Here is a 20,229-nt window from a genome sequence, read left to right as displayed (position 1 = left end):
GGGGTTTTGTCAAACCTCTCAAGGTTTCAATATTTCCTTTTTTTGTTTTGTTTTTTGCACTACCCCGTAATTTGAGGGAAAATTTCTACATAGACGCTTTTTTTTGTGTCCATAATTTCAATTTATGAATTGATTGCATAACAAAAAATTAAAAGGAAAAGAAGATCTACGTGTATTTCTACTGACGTCAGAGCATAAACAGCTCAGTTCATCTGTCAGATCAATGAAGCATTAAACACAGAAAAAAGGTTTTATTTTTTATAATTCATTAGCAGGGAGAGACTTTTCTGCCCAAATGACCGTGTTGTTGAGGTTTGATCCCATATTTTGACCAGACTAACATGAATTCATATAAAAAGAGAAATGAACGTAAGTTTGGATCCTCAGAGATGAGACTTTTAAAGCAACCGTGATGTGAATCATTAAAAATTCAAATCTTACAAAAATATTACAAATATTCTTCAGAGGCTCTCCATTTTTAAACTTGGACTGAAAATTTAAAAATAAAATGTTTTAACATTATTTTATGTCTTTTGATGTTCGTGAAAGTTGGAATTGGTTTATTTCAACCAATCAAAATAAAAAAACTATAGTGGACAAACAAAAGACATTTAAATCTATACATAGATATAGAAAAATTAGGTAGATAAAACGGATTTCTGATCAAATGCAAACTTTTATTGAGATGAATTTGAGGTGAACGTTTCTTTTTTCCTCAAACCAGCATCCAAATAAGTTCTGCAGGAATTTTCCTAACTTTGTATTCATTTCTACTTTTAACCCTGGAGAACCCAAGAACAGATTTCCTCTGGGCTTTCAAAGTTAAGCTGACAAGTTGTTTTTTGTTTTTTCAGTTTGGGCTGCAGCAATTACAGCTGCCAAAAAATGTCAAATAAATAAATATATATATATATAAATAAATATTTAAAAAGTAAAGAGAAAAAAATTACTTTTTGCCAAATTTGACCCCTTGACCTCTCCAGGGTTTAAAACAAGTTCTCAGTGTTTTGTAAGCAACTCATGTTTGTATTTTTAGGCTTTTAGGTAGAAAAGGTGACACGCCGGTCCTTAAATTTGTGATTTGCCTGACAGGAAGTGGGCCGAGGGCTTGTTAACATGCATTTCTAGCATCAGAGCATGTCAGTGTGTGTAGTTTTGTGCAGGTGGCCGTTTGTTGGTGTGATCATTGACCTCACTGCACTGTGACTGAGGCCCGCTGACGTTTCCATCCACACTTTATTCACAGATAACTCTCTCTGACTGTTCTCAGGAGGAAAAAGAAGTGCATTCGCTACCTTCAAGGAGGAGGCTGCCCCAGCCCATCTTCTTCAGATATAAGTGCTATAGACTCTCCCCCCTCCCCTTCCCCCGCCCGCCATCGCCTCTACCAGCACCCCCCCTCTCCGGGCTACTCGCCGCCGCCCTCCTCCCCGTCGACACGCCTCCCCTTGCCTTCGCACGCCCGCTCGCACTCGCGCCTCCCCGCGGAGCCCTCCGCTGACAAACGCATTGACCCCCGCCCACCTGCAGCCAAACTCGCCCACACGCTCCTGGAACTGTCCAAGCAGACGCACTGCTCAAGGGCGCTGTCGGCCGCCAAGGTGGCGGGACTCTCCCTCAAAGTGTTGACAGAGACTCAGTGACCACCGCCCGCCGGGATCGCTCGCCTCCTCACCTGCTCCTCACATTTGTCAGTATTACATCATCGTCATCATCATCATCTCTGCTGGATCCAGAGGACTTCCTCGTTAGCTGCTCCATCCTTAACTCTCCTCCTCATCTTCATCACTAGATGCACTTGTGACAAAACAGTAATTCTTTGAACAGAAGTCCCATCTTTGGGTGTATTTTGGTAAAGTGGGGGCGTTGGTAGAGAGAGACACGCTTGAACCAGCTTCTCCACATCTGCATGGAGTTTAAACCTTCAGGTCCTGCTTCCACTGAAGCTAAAGTAGAACTGCACCACTCTAGCCTCTAAAGTCCATTTTTTAGAGTCAGATCAACCCACACAAATTTAAGTTTTTATCAACAAAAAGACAGAAAAGATTTGTTTCTATTGAAAGCAAACTAAAGTTTACTTCCAATTATAAAAACTGGCTCCCCCCCCCCCCCGGAAGTATTTCCATTATCTGCTCAGAGCAAACCATTACATCATGAGAGCGGAGCACTGACCATTACAACCTCAGATTACAAAAGGGAAGGATTGGTTCTTCTGTTTGCCTTTTTACGGAGACCCTTCTTTTCTGGATTTTGTTGTAACCAGCTGTGCGACTAACTGTATTTGTCATTCAAGCATTTAATGCAGTTAATAAGACAATTCCAAGTAACTTTTTTCAAGGCACTTCAGGCTCTCAAGCTTCAGGTTCAACTGTAACTTTTACTTCCATCTTTCTTAAATTCCCTTTTATTTTTGTGTGTATAATTTTAATGTTATTTTTTAAAATTAAATTTCCCATTGACTAATCAACAGCTCCAAAAACAAATCTGAGACCAAATGGGTGATATTGTATTGCATTCTGTTGTAAAGTCTTACATTGTAATTACACTTTTTGTATGTTTTTAAGAAAAAAAAGGAAATGACCAAAAAAAAAATGAGCTCAGTTTAAAACCTTTTTATTTTAAAGCAGTGTTTTTTGTCAAATAGTGAAGAACTGTTTTGGGGTCAGATGTTACAGCAGCAGTCAAACTATGTATTGTGTTTAATCTGCATGTTTGAACCTTCAAAGGCTTTAAGAGAATGATTTTGGATTCTTCCGCCAGCAGATGGCGCTCTTGTGCTAAAACTGCTTCATTTCAGGACATTTGAGAAAACCATGTTTGAGTTTTTTAATGTTTTTTTTTTAACCCTGTTGTATTGCTAGTATTTTTTTGTTGGATGTAATAAAATATAAATATCTCTTTTGACTGAAACCCTAAATCCCGTCAGAGATCGTTTGTTTGGCAGCATCAAGACACAAAACACACATTTGGTGGATAGGTTTGGTTTATTAAACCAGCATCAGCTCATCTCAGAAGGTTTCCAATTCCACACATGACTCAGGAAGGAGTCGCCGGACGCTGTAAAGCCGTCTCCACTTCACACAGCTTCCTTTAATGAGGCTTCACAAAACGGTACATTTACAGAGCAAAGAAACCAACATTCACCCATGACTTCTCATTTTCAAAAAAAGTTGTTTTATTTCTTTCAGCTAACCTAAAATACAACTAGCATGTCCAGTAAAAAAAAAAAAAAAAGTAATTTTTAATAGGAGTACAAATTGCTGACTGTTTTCTGTCAGTGCTCAATGTGAGTTTGTGAAAATGCAAAAGAGCCTTTTAACTTTAATTTACCAACACCACACAGGCAAATTAAAATGGTCATGCAGTAATAGGAGAATAGAAATAAAAGGAAGCGGGGTTTAAGGTGTAGGGAGGGGGGTGTGGCTCTAAATATACTAAATATTAACAAATATGAACATGGCCAGTGCAACCAGTTAGCAGGGACAATCCTTTTGGATGTGGTAGTGTTGAGGAAAACCCTGTTACTTCTCTTCACACCACTGGTTCTCTTTGCGTACCTGTGGACAGAGGGGAACGGTGAGCTTTCAACGCTTTGTTCAGCCCTGAGCTACACTCCCGTGCAACACATTCACATCAAATATTTCGTGCAATACTTTTTTTTTCAGTCCAACAAGAAGAGAAAAAAAAGATGGAATCAGTACCTGGGCTTCCTCCTCCTCTGTGAAATCATTTTTGATGTTGAAAGTCTTCCTGATCTCCTCTGGGGTTTTGCCTTTAATCATGTTGGCCACCGTCTTGCAGGTGACATCTAACAGACCTTTGATGTCCAAATAGTTGGCAGCCTAAACAGAAAGTAAATAAACCAAATGAAACCTTTAAGAGATGAAAAGGGCACAGTCGGCAGGAACTGGCAGACTGACTTGACCTAAAGCAGGAAAAAAGTTTAGGATGAAAACTAGACCACAGACACAAACAAACAACTTTGACTTTATGCTTCATGGGGACATTTGGCATGAGAACCAAGATGGAGGATTTTTCTTTAGAACTTTGTTGCACGCTCTCGTACGGGGTTGACCTGTACGGGGGTTGGAGGGTATCGGGTTGTCCGGGCCGTGGAGGGTCCTAGAGAGGAGTGGCCGCACCCTGAAGGGAACACAGGTGTGTCTTGTAGTTCCCTTTAGCCTGGCTGGGGTCGGGAACCCATGGCTCACGAGCCACGTCGGGGTGGGGGGTGGGGGGCAGTAGTATTGGTGCTCGAAGAAAAAAAAATCTGCTCCACTATCAGTTTCCTATTATCTGTTATATCACAGAGTTGGTACCAGCCTGAAACCTATGCACTGCCTTAAACTCACCACGCATCAACCAGACAAGACCATCAGCAAAACCACCATGCAGCACCAGAAGTCACATTAATGCTATGAAATCATCATTTATTAGCAACAGCATAATGTAGCGTCCCTTTCCCACACTGAGGCACAGAGACTTAATCTCTTTTAAGGTTCTTTATTCTGGTTACTGTAGGCCGTAACCAATGGCGTACAACTTATCCAGCAACTCCTGAATCTCTCCCACCGACAGAACTCCAACTTTTTATTCCCTCCTCCCTCACCAGCCCTCCCATTTCCATTATTGGGCCCACAGCTGAACCCCATTGGTCAGAACTCCCCAACGACAGGCTGAGCGACAGAACTGAGGGCCAACCAGCATCTCTGCTTGATGCGTTCAATGAACTCTGGAACTTAGAACGCAACCCAACAGCCACCCAGTCTAACTCAGTCCTCTACAATTACAATGTTATTGAAAAGAATCCACAGACTAATTGTAGTTTAGTTTTAAACATATTGAATGGCTCTCACAAAATGACATTTAAAAATATGTGGCGTTCATGGCTCTCTCGGCCAAAAAGGTTCCCGACCCCTGCCTTATGGGATGTCATGAATGGAATGTACCACTGTCATGTATCAGGAGGTTTTTGTAAGGATAGTGTAAAATGCCCACACTTCAAGTGGGTGAAGCAGTAACACAGTGCCCTTACACCACAGTCTAGTCGTTAGTAAGGCGCAAGTACTGACCCGTTAGCAACCTCAGGCTGAAGCCGCATGTGTTCAGGTGTACACACAAACTATGCAGTGGTCGTCTAATTTCCTACATTCTCACAGTCAGGCTGCACTGTAAGGAGTGAGCATTTATCACTTGAACATTACTGACATCTTGCGCAGAGATCAGGGTTAGGAGGGGCTGGAAAAATCTGTATGACACGCCTGCACCCCACTTCATCCATATGCATTTTTAAGCCTTCGCTACAATTTTTCACCCGCAGGATGTCTACTAAAAAAGAAAAAAAAATGGGCATGAACATTTTCACCCAGTGGTCTAAGACCTTAAAATTTCTTGCGGGCCACCTCCCTATTATTTTGCCCACAGACAGCCTAAACCCACCCATAAGGACAGTTGTCAGTAAAGCGTTACTCTCAAGTTAAGAAAAATACTTTTACTAAATCTTTTAGAAATTACACTCCAAAAAAGAAGAAGATTTTCTTTCCCCCTTTTGTAAAACAGAAGACTTTGTTTTTAATCAATACCATGGGGCTGATTTAAACAGCCCCATCTGCCCCAAGAGTTGCTCTCTGTCCTGAGCAGTGCTCACCTCAAAACCCAAAACTCAGATGGTTCTTTCAACTTCAATCCAACATTTGAGTTAAATGTAGCAACCATTTCTGCTTGTAAACAAAATAAGCGTGTGTGTGTGTGTGTGGGGGGGGGGGGGTTTCTGGAGTCACTCGTGTCTCACTTCCTGGAATGACTGGATCTTCCAGTAACCGTTTCCCAATCTCTCCTGGGTTCTGCTCGGGTTACCTCTCACATCACGTCACATGGCTGGTTTGTGAGAACCACTACCGGCTCTCTGACCGCTGACGACCCAACGGCATTAAAAAAACATCTTCCAGCTGTTGCCTGGCAACAAATGTTTAAATCATTTGTTACCCAAACAAAAGAGTCAGTTATAAAAAAACTATTACAAATAACCTTAAAAAATAAATCTAACAAAAAAGAAAGTCAACTGCAAAACTGAGAAAACTTCTATAAATATAAGTGGCTGTGTTGATAAAATACTTCACTTTTGGTTTGATTTACTATTTTTAATGTTAACCATTTCAGTGATGCAGCCTCACAATTTACTGAGAAGACCAAGAAGACAGCAAAAACAAAACCATCCTTGCTGCTTAACAGTGCTGGAAGGTATAGCTAGACTTTGGTCTTAGACATAATGATCCCTGGTGTCTGCCATCACTAGTAGTAGTCTTATTTAAAACACTAAGGTTTGGTACCCAGGTGTATTTAAATGTATTACCAAAAAACAGAAGTATTTTTCCATTCTGTTATTCTGACACTTTTGTCACACATGGAAGGAAAACACTTTTCTCCTTTAATCATGTAAGTCCCAGAACTCTTTCATCCAGCAAGTGCAGCAGTCAACAAGTGCTAACAGGGCATTTTAGTGGTACTTTTTGTTTAACGATTAGACCAAACAGAATTTATCATTTTAACTAGGCGTGTTTTTAAATTAATAAACTATGGCTGGGTTGATTATATCGATTCGTTGATCCAAGCCTAATGGATCAATAATCGATCCATTAAATTAGAGATCAATCTTTCATGCCTTTCCTTTACCGGTGACCTAACCCATAACAGCAGTAAACCCAAAGTCTGCTAGTTTGATGCTAACATCTAACAGAATTTCCCGTAGGACCACTTATGCTAACGCTTGTTCGACTGAAACTTGCATTACTGCCTAAATGAACAGCTTTATACACTCACAGGAAGGAAGGAAATGTCCAAAGTCTTCTAAGGAAACATTTTTTTCAAAGTAACTCTTTGCTCAATCTTCTGGAATATGGTGTAAGGCTCTAGCGTGAGCTCCACCTAGTGGACAAACAGAAACACCATGCAGGAGAGGCAGAAAATAATGATCTGCACATTTTTGTTGGAGCTTCTCCATTTGAGAAACCATGGAACACTGTGTGGTTTTAACGGCCTCATTGGTTTATTATTTACCTACCACATTTTACAGTATGTAAACTGTAATAGAATCAAATAGAATCTGGACATTATTGGTGACACCCAGCCCTAAAATAAACTATGTCAAAACGACGGTTACTGTGCTAAATCTGAAATGTACTGACCAGAATGAGCTCAAACAAGGTGCCCTGGTCCACTTTAAGAAACTCCTGGTCCCACACTGGGATATCATCTGTCCTCTTCTCTTTGTTCTCGTCATCTTCAGGAGGAGGGGGGTCATCTTTGTGATGGGTGCACCACTGAATCACCTAATAATGACACAGTCAGATTAACTAGCATCCATTTATTTCACATTTATTCAACATTTTAAAAAATTGGTTTTTTTAAGGGCACTGTAGCCGGCTGAAAAACTGTACAGATATTGAAATCTTTTTTAAATATTTCCTTATTTTCAAAAGAACATCTCAAAAGTGTTGTTTTTTTTCTACTTAATGCTTTTTTTCTAAATAATTTTCAATTAAATGTGAGAAAAGGTAAAAAGAAGCTAATATAAAAGGTGAAAAAAGGAAACTGAGGTCTGGAACAGTGAGATTCCTTTCACCATTTAAACTGACTAATCACATTTGTGAGTTCATAAAACTGAACAGCTAAGTCAATTAAGACCCATTCAAAGATAAGTTGTTAAAAGGTCAAACTTCTCAGAATTTGCAGCAGGTTACTTTAAATTTCATTTCATTCATAATTTATTTGACAAACCTCAAATGTATTTAAAACGCAAGCACTTAACTCAGTGTTTACAATGCTAGAATTATTCAATCACCACAGGTTAATTATAATTAAATGATCCAAGAGCATTACAAATTAAATCCTTGCTTCTGTACCTTTTTGAGAATGGCGGCATTTACATTAGGCAGGGGAACTGGGTCGTCGTCTCCTTCATCGTCCATCCCCAAATCTGTCCAAATGAATTTAAAAATGAGTCAAAACTAAAGCTGGCAGCAGACTTACTGGTTTAATTTAAACTGTGCAAATTCCACTGTGTCTTACCTTCTAACATGGTCTTGATGGTGACTGACTGTTTAGCTATCTCAACGTCCACCTCAAAGATTTCTCCATCAGAGCTCTGCAGCTTTATCGTGGGCATAATCTGAAGAAAAAAAACAAACAAGTAATGTATTTTAACACCGACAGATATAACTTCAGGTTAGCGAGTAATGACGTCCAACATGCCAAGCAGATGCTACACACAGGTTTACGTAGTCCTTATCATTTTAAAGTTTTCACCCAAAAACAATGTAAAATGTATTTTTGTTGCATTGACTGCTTGGGGTTAGCATGTAAATACAAGAGCTAGCTAAAGCTAACATTTACGTGAACCGGGAACGCGTTCAAATTTGTCATCTTAGTTGTCGTGGTTCTATTTTAAATGACGTTATTTCTACTACAAAGGTTAAAGATTAAATGTTAATCACGAAAAAAATGATATGACGACGTTAACAGTTAAGCTACTTCGGTGCTACTTCACAATGCAGGCAGCTTAGCTAAACGCTACATAGCTACAGACAGTTAGCAGCTACATCGAGGCGCTTCAAATGACTATGTAAATCACACGCACGCAACCGTTTGACCTCAAATCTCACGCGTAACTCGTGTAAAAAGATATATTCGCTGTAAAACAGATACCTACTGTGATTTTTGACGGAAATTCAGAGGCGAAATTCCCCTGTAGTTAGCAGAACGGGCCTTACAGACGCGTAACTCCCGAGAGCAGTTGGAAGTATCTGGATGGCAGGAAGGTGGGGGAGTCTTCTGCCGCCTACAGGCGGAAGGCCGTCATGACAAGAGAGCAAAGGGAGGGACTGCCGCTCTGCCGGTTTAGCCTGTGGTAGTGCGATTATTATTTAATGCTTTTGTTTAATATAACAGCATAGATTATTATATTAAAATAAATGTTAGTAAAATTATTTAATGTTAAAAAAATAAAACAAATCAGTTTGACTCCAGGTTTTCTTTTTTATCAAAATTTTTGTACTTAAATCTTCTTTTAGATTACTACTTACTAGTATAAAGATTTTAAAATGCGACTTAATCAGAAATAATAGTGTAAAAATATGCTATTCATGCAAACCTTTACAAGTCTGACCTATATTTTTGTTGCGTGTATTAGCACCTTTTGACCGCATGGTGGCGCCTGTTCCTTTCGACGTGTCCATTCGAACAGTTTCCTAAGCCAATTATATGACCCACTTTATTTCATTTCATTTATTTTTGCAATATAATAAACGCAAATCAATTTAACTTTACTCCACCCCAAGTAATTGCCACCTTTTTAATATTTTCAGCAGCATAAAATAAACAAAAACATCAATGTCACCTTAATCTTTATTGTTGAAATTTCCTATTACATAATATAGAATTCATGAATGAATGAAATTGAACATCCAGCATCTTATAAACCAAACTGCATTTATCAGTCTAAAAAGTTAGGACAACAAAGCCTTATGTATAGCTTGATTTAGGGGAATTTTATTGATTTGCAATATTTAAAAAAACATAACAGTGTGAATCTTTCATGTTTTTTTTATAACTTACATTTCTTTAAATTTACAAAAGTGCAAACAGAACGTACGCATTTTTCCTTAATATAAGCCAAAGCTGGTGTGACTCAAAGTGCCAAAAATGAAATCTTGGAGATTGGTGCCATTAGTCCAGCTACGTGCAAACAAAAGAAGGAATTTACACTTGACTTAAAGAGGAAAGGGGATATTTAGTACAGTCGTCAGCACTGATTATTAAAATGGTAATGGAACACACACCCTTTGGTCCACCCACAGACACAAAAATGCTTAAATAGGTCTAAGTGTGGATATACAATGTGCACTGCTGTGATGCTCCGAGCGGTGTCCCAGGATCCCATTCCACATTTGAGTTATTTTCAGCCGTATATGCCATTCTAGGCCTGGACTGTACGCATGGGTCTAATGTTAGAGTTTACAGGAAGTAGTCCGGGGTGCGGCGGGTTACATGGGGTTCCCCTCTGCGAGGCGCAGGATCAAACTGCAAGCTGCAGGACGAAAGGAAAAGTATTTTAAGACGTGCAAAAGTTACAATTCCCACCTTAAACTATTGCATCTGATGTTTTTAATTTATGTACTTACAAGGAATATTTGAGGGTGTCATCTAGTTCCATAATAGCTGCCTGGTTGCCACAGCGATAACAGTAGTTAGGAGCGCTGAATATCGTCACCACGTTCCTCTCATGGCACCAGTTGTAACCCTGAAGAGAGCAGATGTGTTATTTACAGGAAGAAAATGATCCAAAACAAACTAACACAAGTTCTACTGTTTGTCTTAATAAGCTCAAAATAGTAAACATTTTCCAGATGAAAAGTAAAAAAAAAAAAAAAAAAGTCAACGTTAGGTCAAAGTTAGGTTTTTTGAACTATGCACACCTCCATGACCAGCTGGTGGGCTCGAGAGACCAGTGTGAGGCGGTTGGCGTGGTTGAAGGTCTCAGATATGTCCTGACCAAAAGTGTAGCCTGCTCCTCGAGGAGAGATGCCCCAGCCGCCGCGGTCGTCAGGGTCCGACCACAGCAGGTCGCACATGGGACCCTGGAAACAGAGATCACAGGTTAGAACTGGAACAGGCCAGCTCCCGATTCTGACCGCAAACACATTCAACAGGCTATTTATCCTGGTGGCGTTTTATTTGTAGTTAAAAACTAAACACAGTAGGTGTAAAAACCACTCTGATTATTTTTTGGATCTATTTTAAAAGATTTCCCAGTGGTCTTTTCATTATGATTATGCCGTTTTTAGCCTAAATTTTAAAAAGCTGTGTTTTTTTTTTAAGGACAGTTTCTGCAGAGCAGCTGTAGTCCTTTATCGAGCCGTAAAGTTTTGAGCCAGACGCCAACTCAGACAAGGAAAACAAAGACGTACATGGATCTAGTCGTCTACAAGTGTTGGAGCGGAGCGGAGCGGAGAGCTTGTGGCCCCGCCCACAAATAGGCTCCTTTTCAAATGGCCTTTTTTCATCTGCTCCTGATTCACAATGATTTTAATAAAGAAATATTCAGAAATGCTATTTTATTCTTAATTCTCTCGATAAATGTCCTCCATTATCAGAAAAAATGCCACCAGCAGATGTTTAGGTTTAGACTTTTACCTCATGTGGCACCTCCTGCAAACGGTCCAAAGCCCTGATGTGATCCAATGTATCTATGGACGGGGACAGGCCTCCATGAAGGCAGAAAATCTGATGAAATAACAGAGAAGTTCATTTACCCACAGAATTAGCTCTGAATCTTCTCAAGATTTCCAGTTTAAAACAAACATCTTAAAACTACCTTTACTAGGTTAAATGGCAAGACAGAGCCAACCCAGTCTGTTGTGATCGTTTTGGTTTCTATCAGGGGTTCCTCACCTGAGAGTCTACCAGGGCAGTGAGGGGGAGGTAATCAAACAGGTCTGTGAAGTACTTCCAAACGTTAGCATTTCCATATTTCCTTAAGCACTCGTCATAGAAGCCGTAAACTTGTGTGATCTGTCTGCTCTCGTGGTTCCCTCTGAGGATTGTGATGCGCTCCCGGAATCGTACCTGTAATGCAAGCAGAGAAATCTAATTCACCTGAAAACACAATCACGAAACGGTCATTTGAAAACACCTTTTCTTTTTAATAGAAAAAGGGGTCACAAGTCTTCCATGACTCACTTTTAGTGCTACAAGTAAAGTGACGGTTTCCACGGAGTAGTACCCTCTGTCCACATAGTCCCCCATGAACAGGTAGTTTGTGTCAGGAGACTTCCCTCCGATCTTGAACAGCTCCATGAGGTCGTGGAACTGGCCGTGCACGTCACCACATACCGTCACGGGACATCTCACTTCCTGGACGTTTGATTCCTTTGTTAGAATCTCCTTTGCCTGAAAAGAAACAAGAAAAAGAGTTGATAGTGTCTTGTATAACAGAGAGACAAGACGTTGAAATGTGCAGATTATTTTGAGTTTATATCTGAGTGAGCAACACTGCAAATGCGTTACAATCCACAAGAGGTGTGTTTGGGCAAATTCCTACATGGTTCCTTCAGGATGCAGCATTTCCTGTCAATGATATTGCAGCTAGCATAAATGCTTTCTTAAGGCTGTGCGCTTGTGTCCTTCTTGCTGTAGAACAAACAGTTCTGGCTGTGCTCAAATACCACCAGAAATAAATGAAAATGGGGCCCCTAAAGCTAAAACTAGGAGAGATCGTTAGCATTTTAAAATGAAAAACAAAGAAGTCATTTCATTGGGCTCAACTTATTACATGTGTTATGGCCATAGCTGTTAAACACTCAGAAAAATACAGCTTTAGGCTGGGAAAAAAGTATATTTGGACTGTTATTGCTTCCTCCCACAAAGAGGTCTAAAAGCAGCGGATGCAGAGTCTGAGTCATTCTGCAAATGTTCAAAGTACAAGTCCTTGACTGTAAGGCTGCTTTTACACTGAGGTGGCCTAAATCAAACTAAAAATAGACGTATGATTTAAACAAATGTGGAGACTGAAATCAGAGTCTATTCTCTGAGTTTATTTCTGACAGGTTTATGTGAATAAAGGTTTGGTACCAAGACTAAGCAGGGCTGAAACTAAGAGGCAGGACATGTGCAGGACTGGCCCTGAAGCCGGGGTTTTTGACCCGTTCTTAGAGACCAACGTTGCATGACTGGCTCCTTCAAAGCTCTTTTGTGTATCCATGTGGAAAATCCATGCTGGAGGTGTGGTGTTTGTCAGCATTTACACGATGCTCCTCCGACCAAACAACGAGGCTGGCAGGCTGGGACTTGGCAGCGATGCAGCCAATGCAACGCTGCACACTGCTGACCTATATTCCACGTATCCGTCCTGTGGCTTTACCACCATGTGGCACAGGCTCTTTCAGCCGCCAGAGTCAGGATGGCAGCTTGACCAGAGCTTGTGCCTCCAAAGCAATTGAGTGACTAAGCCTGATGGAATATTCTAGACGTCTGCAGTAAAGTGGAACAGCAGCATGCACGTTTTCAATCCACTATTTGGAGCCACATAAAAGGAAAAACTAAGTGGGTCAGGTCAGCCTTCACTGCATTCTTCTGCTCTTCTAATTACTGCTAGTAATAGTAACAGTTCACTTGAGTACAATCACCCCCGAGTTGCCTCTGGGCAAAACCAAAACGGATCATTGACAGTTAAACACAAGTGGAAATGATTTAAAACAGAAACCACTAAAACAAAGGGAGTAATCTGAAGGGAAACAGTACCGTAAGAAGATTCCTGGCTTGTTTTGTCTTCTTTCCAACAATGTTTGAACATTTGAAACCACTTTGCACTGATTTCCCTGAAATAATCAGGTCCTTTTCTTTAAGTATATCTACAAATGTGAATGCCTGATACAATCAAAAATAAAATCCTTAATGTGAATACAACACATGTTGTGCTTTCTTGTTCTAGAGAACTGTCAGCTGTTTAGCTTCATTTCACTTCAAGGTTTCTTTTCTGTTGGAATTGTATTTTTCATACAAATATTTCCCTAAAAATGTAGCTTTAACTCCAGCACTGTTGGCTTTTGTTTGGACAAAAACAGTCAACCTCAGCCGTTCATCTGCTTCATTTTGGGATGACGTAACCTCAGAAAAACAATGAAAAACACCATGCAGGATTACTGTTATCTAATCCATTGCATAAACCCAAAGACAGTGTGACCTGCTGCTTTTGTCAGCAGTACAGCGTCCCACTGAAAGACAGGCAGGCAGATTTGGCACCAGGACCACACCTGACCTGTGGCCAACAGGGAGGCTCCAGATGATGGATGTGCTAAAGTTTGTCAGACAGCACACAGGCCAACCAGAGATGCTCTAATAATCCCATCAATGCATATGCTACTGAGAATCTCCAACCACAAACCATGATCTCATCTGAAATGTTTACGTCCAGAGTTTAGCATCGCCGGCTAAACCACAGCCGACATCCACATCAGCAGAGGCAGACTGACGGAATGCTGACACACTTCAGAAAACTATCATTCCAAATACAAGAATAACGACCAGTGTCTAAGTCCTAGGGCTAAGCCATTGATCAAATTAATGGACCAATTTAAACTTGTTTCTGGCGATTTAGTTTTTGGAAAATGCAGATTTTATTTTCCATATTCTCTGCTCTTTTGCACTCTGTTGTTCACAAAGTGCAGATGTGAAAACAGCAGCAAGCAAAGAGGAGCTACTTCAGTGAGACGAAAAGGCTGAAACCTCTCATCTTCTCATGAGGCGTTTTTCAGCAAGAAGACAGAAACAAAAACTGTTGTTTTTATCTGATGTTTTCATTATATTGCGACTTCCTCCCAGTTTGCATTTAACATAATATCATTTTTAAAATAACACCAATAGATTTTTTGAATGTAAATTGATGGAACATTTGCTTGGTGTTTTTTTTTTTTATCTACAGAGGTTTTGACTTTAAACTTGGAGCATCAAACCAAATGCAATAAAATCCCTTTCAAAGGCTGTTGCTACCAAAGATGCTCTGCCGTGTGCGTTCTAGTATTTCTCTTTATGAGATGCTCACAAAACATCTGCTGCATTGATCTACAAACATTTTTAAAACTTTTTTCATCTTATGTAAGAGTCAAATTCTCAAAGGAGATGTTAAAATAAAGTGGTTTTTTTTTAAATATATTCCATTAATTGTATTTTTCTTAAAGAGAGTAAAAGCAGGGAGAGAGAAAAACACGATTAAAATCTAAATTTGGAAATGAAAGGAATGAGATTTTATTTTTTGGCCATATTGCCCCGCTCTACTAGGTCCTTGTGTGCAGGGGGGAATTTTTGATCCCTCTCCTCCAGGTAAAATGCTGACCACGCACAGTAAAGTAGAGCTTTCTTTGTTTGTTTTTTTTAAAATAGCATTTTCACACAAACACGAGTTACATTAAATCCTCCAACGCCAAGGCACGGAGGTATTCCATCCTTCTAATATTTACACCTGACAAATCTCTAACTGTTTAGGTTTAAAGAGTCAAAAATCCCACAGCTTTCTGTAGACGTTTTCCATTCAACAAACAATAAAAAGGGACAGTGAAGGTAGAAAACTACGGTGGTCCTGAGGTGCAAATCACTCAATGCAAAAACATAATGAAGATCCCAACGTCTGCTCACCTGTTAGACAGGACAAGTTAAAAAAAATTATAATACAAAAAATTAAGAAATAAAGATCCCAGCAACAAATAAAAATACATTTTGAAAATCAAAACACAATTCAAAAAAGAAAAGAAAAAAAGAGACAAATATCATCATCATCAAATCAGTGAGATTCTATTTTGTTTCCTTTTTTAACATTTAATTTTGATTCCTGGAAATTCTTTTTGTTTTCCTGGTTTTTTTCCTGCATTTTGGTTTTTGGATCTTTTTTTTTTGGTTTCTAAAATGTAGTGTTGTGAAATTATTTGTTTCCGTTTAAGCCGTCATTTTAATCTTTAATTTGTTTTTACATCAAGTGATTTGTTGGTGTGATTGGCACTTCAGGGCCACCGTAGAAATACGACAAGAACAATGGACCGATCCATCTGAGCCATTTATTTAGCACTCAATTCTATTTTCACAGATAATTGACTGGAACAGAAATCGGGTTCCTGATAAACAGAAAACTTTACTCCGCAGTCATTCAAATATTGACTGAGTTACAGCAGATTTCATTACCAAGCAGGGCTTTGTAAACAGACTGCATTAGCAAAACACCTGCTGGCTTTAGAGAAGAAAAGAAGTCTTCAAAGAAAGGCAGGATTTTAGGTTTTATTTGTCTCGATTGGCTGTAAAAGCAGGGACTAAAGGTTGCCTGAAGAAGGCTCAGAGAAGGCTGGAAAGCAGAGACTGAAAATAGATTACACAGCACGCCACACCCCCCCAAAACAGAGACATGCTCGCTGAATCCTCACTCCCACTCCCATCCCCTTTAGCAGCAAAGGCTTTGATAGTGAAGGTGATTCTACTGGAAATCAATCGCCTCCTCCGCTGGTTTTTCATGTCAGGGAGGATGTGTGATGGGCGTGGCGTGCTGAAAATATTCCAGCTCTGAGCCGGGGATGGGTGCGTGCACGGAGACGTCTCCCTGAACCGCCATTCCCTCCCAGCTATTTTCATGGCATCTCTGCTCCGTCAGGAGGCATTCGTTGCCGTTCTTGACTTGTTGCCGTTTCCGTATCAGATGTCAGACGGTCAAAGTCAAAGCATCTGCTGCTTCACGCCACGACACAACAGACCCGCAGTTCTAACGACAACAGCTCCACATGGAGGATGACACAGCAAAACAATCATTTTGAAAGACAAATGGAGATTGAGAACGGTGTGTAATTTTAAAATGATGGCTCACAGGGCAACCGAGACAATTCTGTTTTTAATTTAATGGGTGCAAGCACAAGACCTGGGGGGGGGGGGGGGGGGGGTGTGCAATTTGAGTATTTCCTCACATATTTTGAGGAGCTAAAATGGGGAAAAGCTCAAACAGAAAAAGGTTTACAGCTGGAAAACATCAAACCAAACTGGAACAAGCTGCTTTCAGTCAAGCCCAGATGCCATGAAGCTCCAGATGCTAACGTTCAACAGACCTGAGCTGAAAGAAAAAACTCCATCTGGCTTTGACTTCAACCAGTAGAATATTTGAGAAAAGATAAGTTTAAAAGAAATCTCATTGGGTTCAAAGAAATAGCACTTTCACTCTACTCTCAGGACGAATTTTTCCTCTAAACCTAGAGACATTCAGAGCTAAAGATCGGCACAGAGATCGGGGTTAAGCCGCAGCTCAGACTGCTATAGTGTGCAGAATCTGTTGACCAGCTAATAAATAAAGCACAAGCATATGTAGACTTCACATCCAGCAAATGTCAACATCAGGGTTAGGGGTGGATAGGCTGCTACTTTATTAGCAAAGTCAGCAGCTTCTCAGCCTGGAAATGGTTTGCTAGCACTAGCACTCCACTTTGCAGGATGTATGACCCATCAAACAACCCAGGGACAAAAGGAAAGCATGCATGCATCCTTTCTAAAGATGAACAATAATTAACTGGTTGCCTCCTAACCATTATCACTACTTAAATGGAGAAAACCATTAGAACTCTGAAAATACTCTTCATTCATTATGTTAATTAAAGACCCACTATGATGAAGATCCTGTTCTTTGGTGCTTTAACATGTTCTTGTTCTGTGATGATGGAGGACATATATAAAGAAAATGTTGCTCAGAATTGCATTTCTGGGTTTTTCTTTTGTCAAATGATTGTGAATGAGGAAATGATCATCGGCACACAACCTCCCTGCTCTGCTCCGTTCTGATGCATCCACTTGTAGACAACTAGATCCACGAACGTCTTTGTTTTCCTCGTCTGGGCTGGCATTCACCCCAAAACTGTACAGCTGGGTTGCTCAAATACTGCTCAACCATTTTTGTTGCACTTGTAATGTTAAGTTAGGGGTGTGAGTGGCTGTTAGCAAGCAGGAGAGCATGTAAACAGTTGTTTGATAGGAAGTGGGGGCGGGGTTGCTCTGTGCCAACAGTCACAACTGAGGCAATTTTCTAATGCCACACTGCACAAACTATGTACGCCTCACCTAATGCCATAATTATTAGTAAAAAGAACCCTGGGAACGATTTTACAAAAGATCAACAGATGGGCGGAAGCGGACCTTTAAACTGCATCCACTGCAGTGAAGCGCTTTCAATGTTTATTTCTGCACCCAAAAGCCAGACTGGAAGCTAAAGAACCCTAAATGAATAAGAGCTTAAAACGGGATACAATATAAATGTGCTCTAAACTTTATATTCAGTGAAGATAAAGGTTAACAACTAAAAGAAGCTGACTAAACCATTTACGTCCAAACAGCCTGAGTTGACCAGAAAGATGCCTGATTAAAATGATGGTTTTACTGCTACAGAGTGGGGTTACTTTCAGAGCAGTCCCAAAATCGGGGGGCTTATTTTAGCCCCCGGGATGGGGGGTGGGGGGTAAGTAAAGCAGACTGGGGCTTTTTGCTGCAACAGCTGCCTTAGGGAGATGCTGCAGTCACCGTGGCGCCCGCGAGGAGAGCAGGGAGGGGAGCGCCGCTTCCAACGGGTCTGCACCCCGGTAAATCCCACGAGCTGCCCTCCGAGCGTTATTTCCTCCCCCCGCGAATGAGCAGACCGCTCAAAACCATCACAGAGTGGGGTTTGGCAGTGAGGGTCTAATATCGCGCGGTGAAATCTACACTCCTTCTACTATAGACGCCATCTTAAGAATCTCTGAAAAAAGCCACAAGGAGGAGGAGGAGGCGCGAGACCAGACGTTAACAGAATTTGGGGTTTAAAATAAACTCGTCTTACCTTTTCACACAACGTTTTCACCTGTCCTTCGGTTAGCTGTTTGCATTCGTTGAGCTGCTCGATCCACTGATCGAGTTCTTTCGTGAACGCCTTTTCTTCCATTTCTGCTGTTTTTTCTTCACCGACAGGCGCCGCGGCGGTTCACCAATGAGACTCCGACTTCCCTGAAGCTTACAAAACGTTGACCGCAGGAGATGGTTTCACTCCGACCGACAGAGGCATGGACCTCCAGCTGCCAGATCACTATGAATTGACAGAAGAGGGGCGGGAGACAGCTCTGTTTGGCGATCCACCCTGAAAAATGGTTCATGTGAAGACGTCAGTGGTCATACGCTGCATTTCCGGCGAAGATCTTCAAGATAAAAGCACCACGCACCAGACTTACCCTGTATATAATATTTCAACTAATTAGTGGTTCATCTGTTTTTGTTTCCTCAACACCTATTCTTTTTCCTCTATCAAATTTTTTTTCAAGATATTTATTTAGAAAAATCACGGTCAAATTAAAACAAACACTGTTTCTTGTTTCATTTCATTTTTAAAATGCTTATTAAATTAATTTGCTCTGAACAAAGTAAATGTAATATCGATTTATCAAATGTATTACTAAATTTCATCTGAAGTACCTTCTTGTTTATTACTTTCCTGTTGGTTTTTGCAAATGTAACTTAATTTTCTTAATGAACGATTTGCCTTTGTTAACTTTATTTTCTTTTGGGAAAAGGTTTTTGCATAACTAAACAAAATAGCAATTTGAATAAAAATAGTTACATAAAACTAATAATTTAATAGTGTAAAATCATTGCAGTAATTAAGCTGAAACTGTAAATAAACTAAATCAATTAAGCATCTTTGGGGAAAATCAGCCCTGATAACAATTTATTTCCAAATTAGCAGTAGATATACTACTATTCTTTTTAAATATCGACATTTTTTTTTCTTCAAAATCCACACAGTTGCTTAAAACAAATTTTACATTGTGTGAAATATCTAAGTAATTTTAGTAAAGAACATCCATAGACGGAGAACAGACACATTCTTAATCATTTCTTTTGTTTTAATTCTTTTAATTTTTTCAAATCTGACATACAGCATCTGAGTCCATTGCACAAGTTTTTCAAGTTGGAAAATGGTCATTCTGTAGAAAATGTGCAAGTACCACAATAAATATTAAACAATAAGTACTAAATTGTACCTGAGTGCAACCCTTATATGAAATTGTTCCGCTATTCATCCCTAATGTTAACTTGTGAAAAAGGTGGATGTTGTGTATGTTGAGCCAGCTACATTTTAGGTTTTTATTTGTGTTTTTGCTGGATTAAATTGTTATAGCTGACACAAAAAATGAGGGTCTGATCATCTGCAGTGATGTTTGGCAGCTAAAAAAAACATTCATTCGTTCATTCATTCATTCATTCATTCATTCATTCATTCATTCATTCATTCATTCATTCATTCATTCATTCATTCATTCATCTTCTTAACCGTTTATTCCCTTTCGGGGTCACGGGGTTGCTGGAGCCTATCCCGGCCACTTGGGCGTAGGCAAGGGAAACCCTGAACTGGTCGCCAGTCTGTCGCAGGGTGGAATATCCTCAATCAAACATCCATTTACTCTCACACTCACACCTATGGACAATTTAGAGTTGCCAATCAACCTATGTAGCATGTGTTTGGACGGTGGGAGGAAGCCGGAGATCCTGGAGAGAACCCACGCATACACAGGGAGAACATGCAAACTCCACACAGAAAGGCCCCCATTGATGTTCAAGTTCCAAGTCCCCCAGCCAGGACTTGAACCGGGGGCCTTCTTGCTGTGAGGCAAGAGCGCTAACCACTGCGCCACC

The 20,229-nt window shown here is 40.2% G+C and overlaps 3 protein-coding genes across 14 annotated transcripts in view; 1 reads left to right on the top strand and 2 right to left on the bottom strand.

Moving 5' to 3' along the window:
- tcf7 (transcription factor 7) overlaps positions 1 to 2,917 on the top strand; it is a 60,302-nt gene extending 57,385 nt beyond the window's left edge. For 7 of the 12 annotated variants that reach the window (XM_023962232.1, XM_023962230.1, XM_023962228.1 and 4 more), the window contains one exon: positions 1,271 to 2,917. In XM_023962232.1, the coding sequence (XP_023818000.1) occupies positions 1,271 to 1,643 (373 nt within the window). In that variant the 3' untranslated portion in view covers positions 1,644 to 2,917. Of the gene's footprint in view, positions 1 to 1,246 lie in introns of all 12 variants that reach the window. The other 5 variants (XM_023962235.1, XM_023962239.1, XM_023962240.1 and 2 more) reach the window with 2 other exon arrangements.
- A 52-nt stretch (positions 2,918 to 2,969) lies between these two features.
- On the bottom strand, positions 2,970 to 8,888 carry skp1 (S-phase kinase associated protein 1). The gene is made up of 6 exons (XM_023962241.1): positions 8,708 to 8,888; positions 8,068 to 8,167; positions 7,902 to 7,975; positions 7,185 to 7,328; positions 3,702 to 3,842; positions 2,970 to 3,557 (listed from the first exon to the last, which is right to left on the bottom strand). Exons 2-6 carry the CDS (start codon positions 8,162 to 8,164, stop codon positions 3,522 to 3,524), a joined length of 492 nt encoding a protein of 163 aa, XP_023818009.1. The 5' UTR covers positions 8,165 to 8,167; positions 8,708 to 8,888; the 3' UTR covers positions 2,970 to 3,521.
- A 496-nt stretch (positions 8,889 to 9,384) lies between these two features.
- On the bottom strand, positions 9,385 to 19,516 carry ppp2ca (protein phosphatase 2 catalytic subunit alpha). Its single transcript, XM_004076061.4, has 7 exons — positions 18,383 to 19,516; positions 11,737 to 11,946; positions 11,449 to 11,622; positions 11,191 to 11,280; positions 10,473 to 10,634; positions 10,179 to 10,297; positions 9,385 to 10,084 (listed from the first exon to the last, which is right to left on the bottom strand). The coding sequence occupies exons 1-7, from the start codon at positions 18,482 to 18,484 to the stop codon at positions 10,012 to 10,014; spliced, it is 930 nt and encodes a 309-aa protein (XP_004076109.1). The 5' UTR covers positions 18,485 to 19,516; the 3' UTR covers positions 9,385 to 10,011.
- Between the last annotated feature and the right edge of the window lie 713 nt (positions 19,517 to 20,229).

The sequence above is a fragment of the Oryzias latipes genome, chromosome 14 (assembly GCF_002234675.1).
Source record: "Oryzias latipes chromosome 14, ASM223467v1".
Taxonomy (NCBI): Eukaryota; Metazoa; Chordata; class Actinopteri; order Beloniformes; family Adrianichthyidae; genus Oryzias; species Oryzias latipes.
The sequence above is the reverse complement of the archived record's forward strand: the minus strand, read 5'-3'. Positions and strand labels throughout refer to the sequence as shown.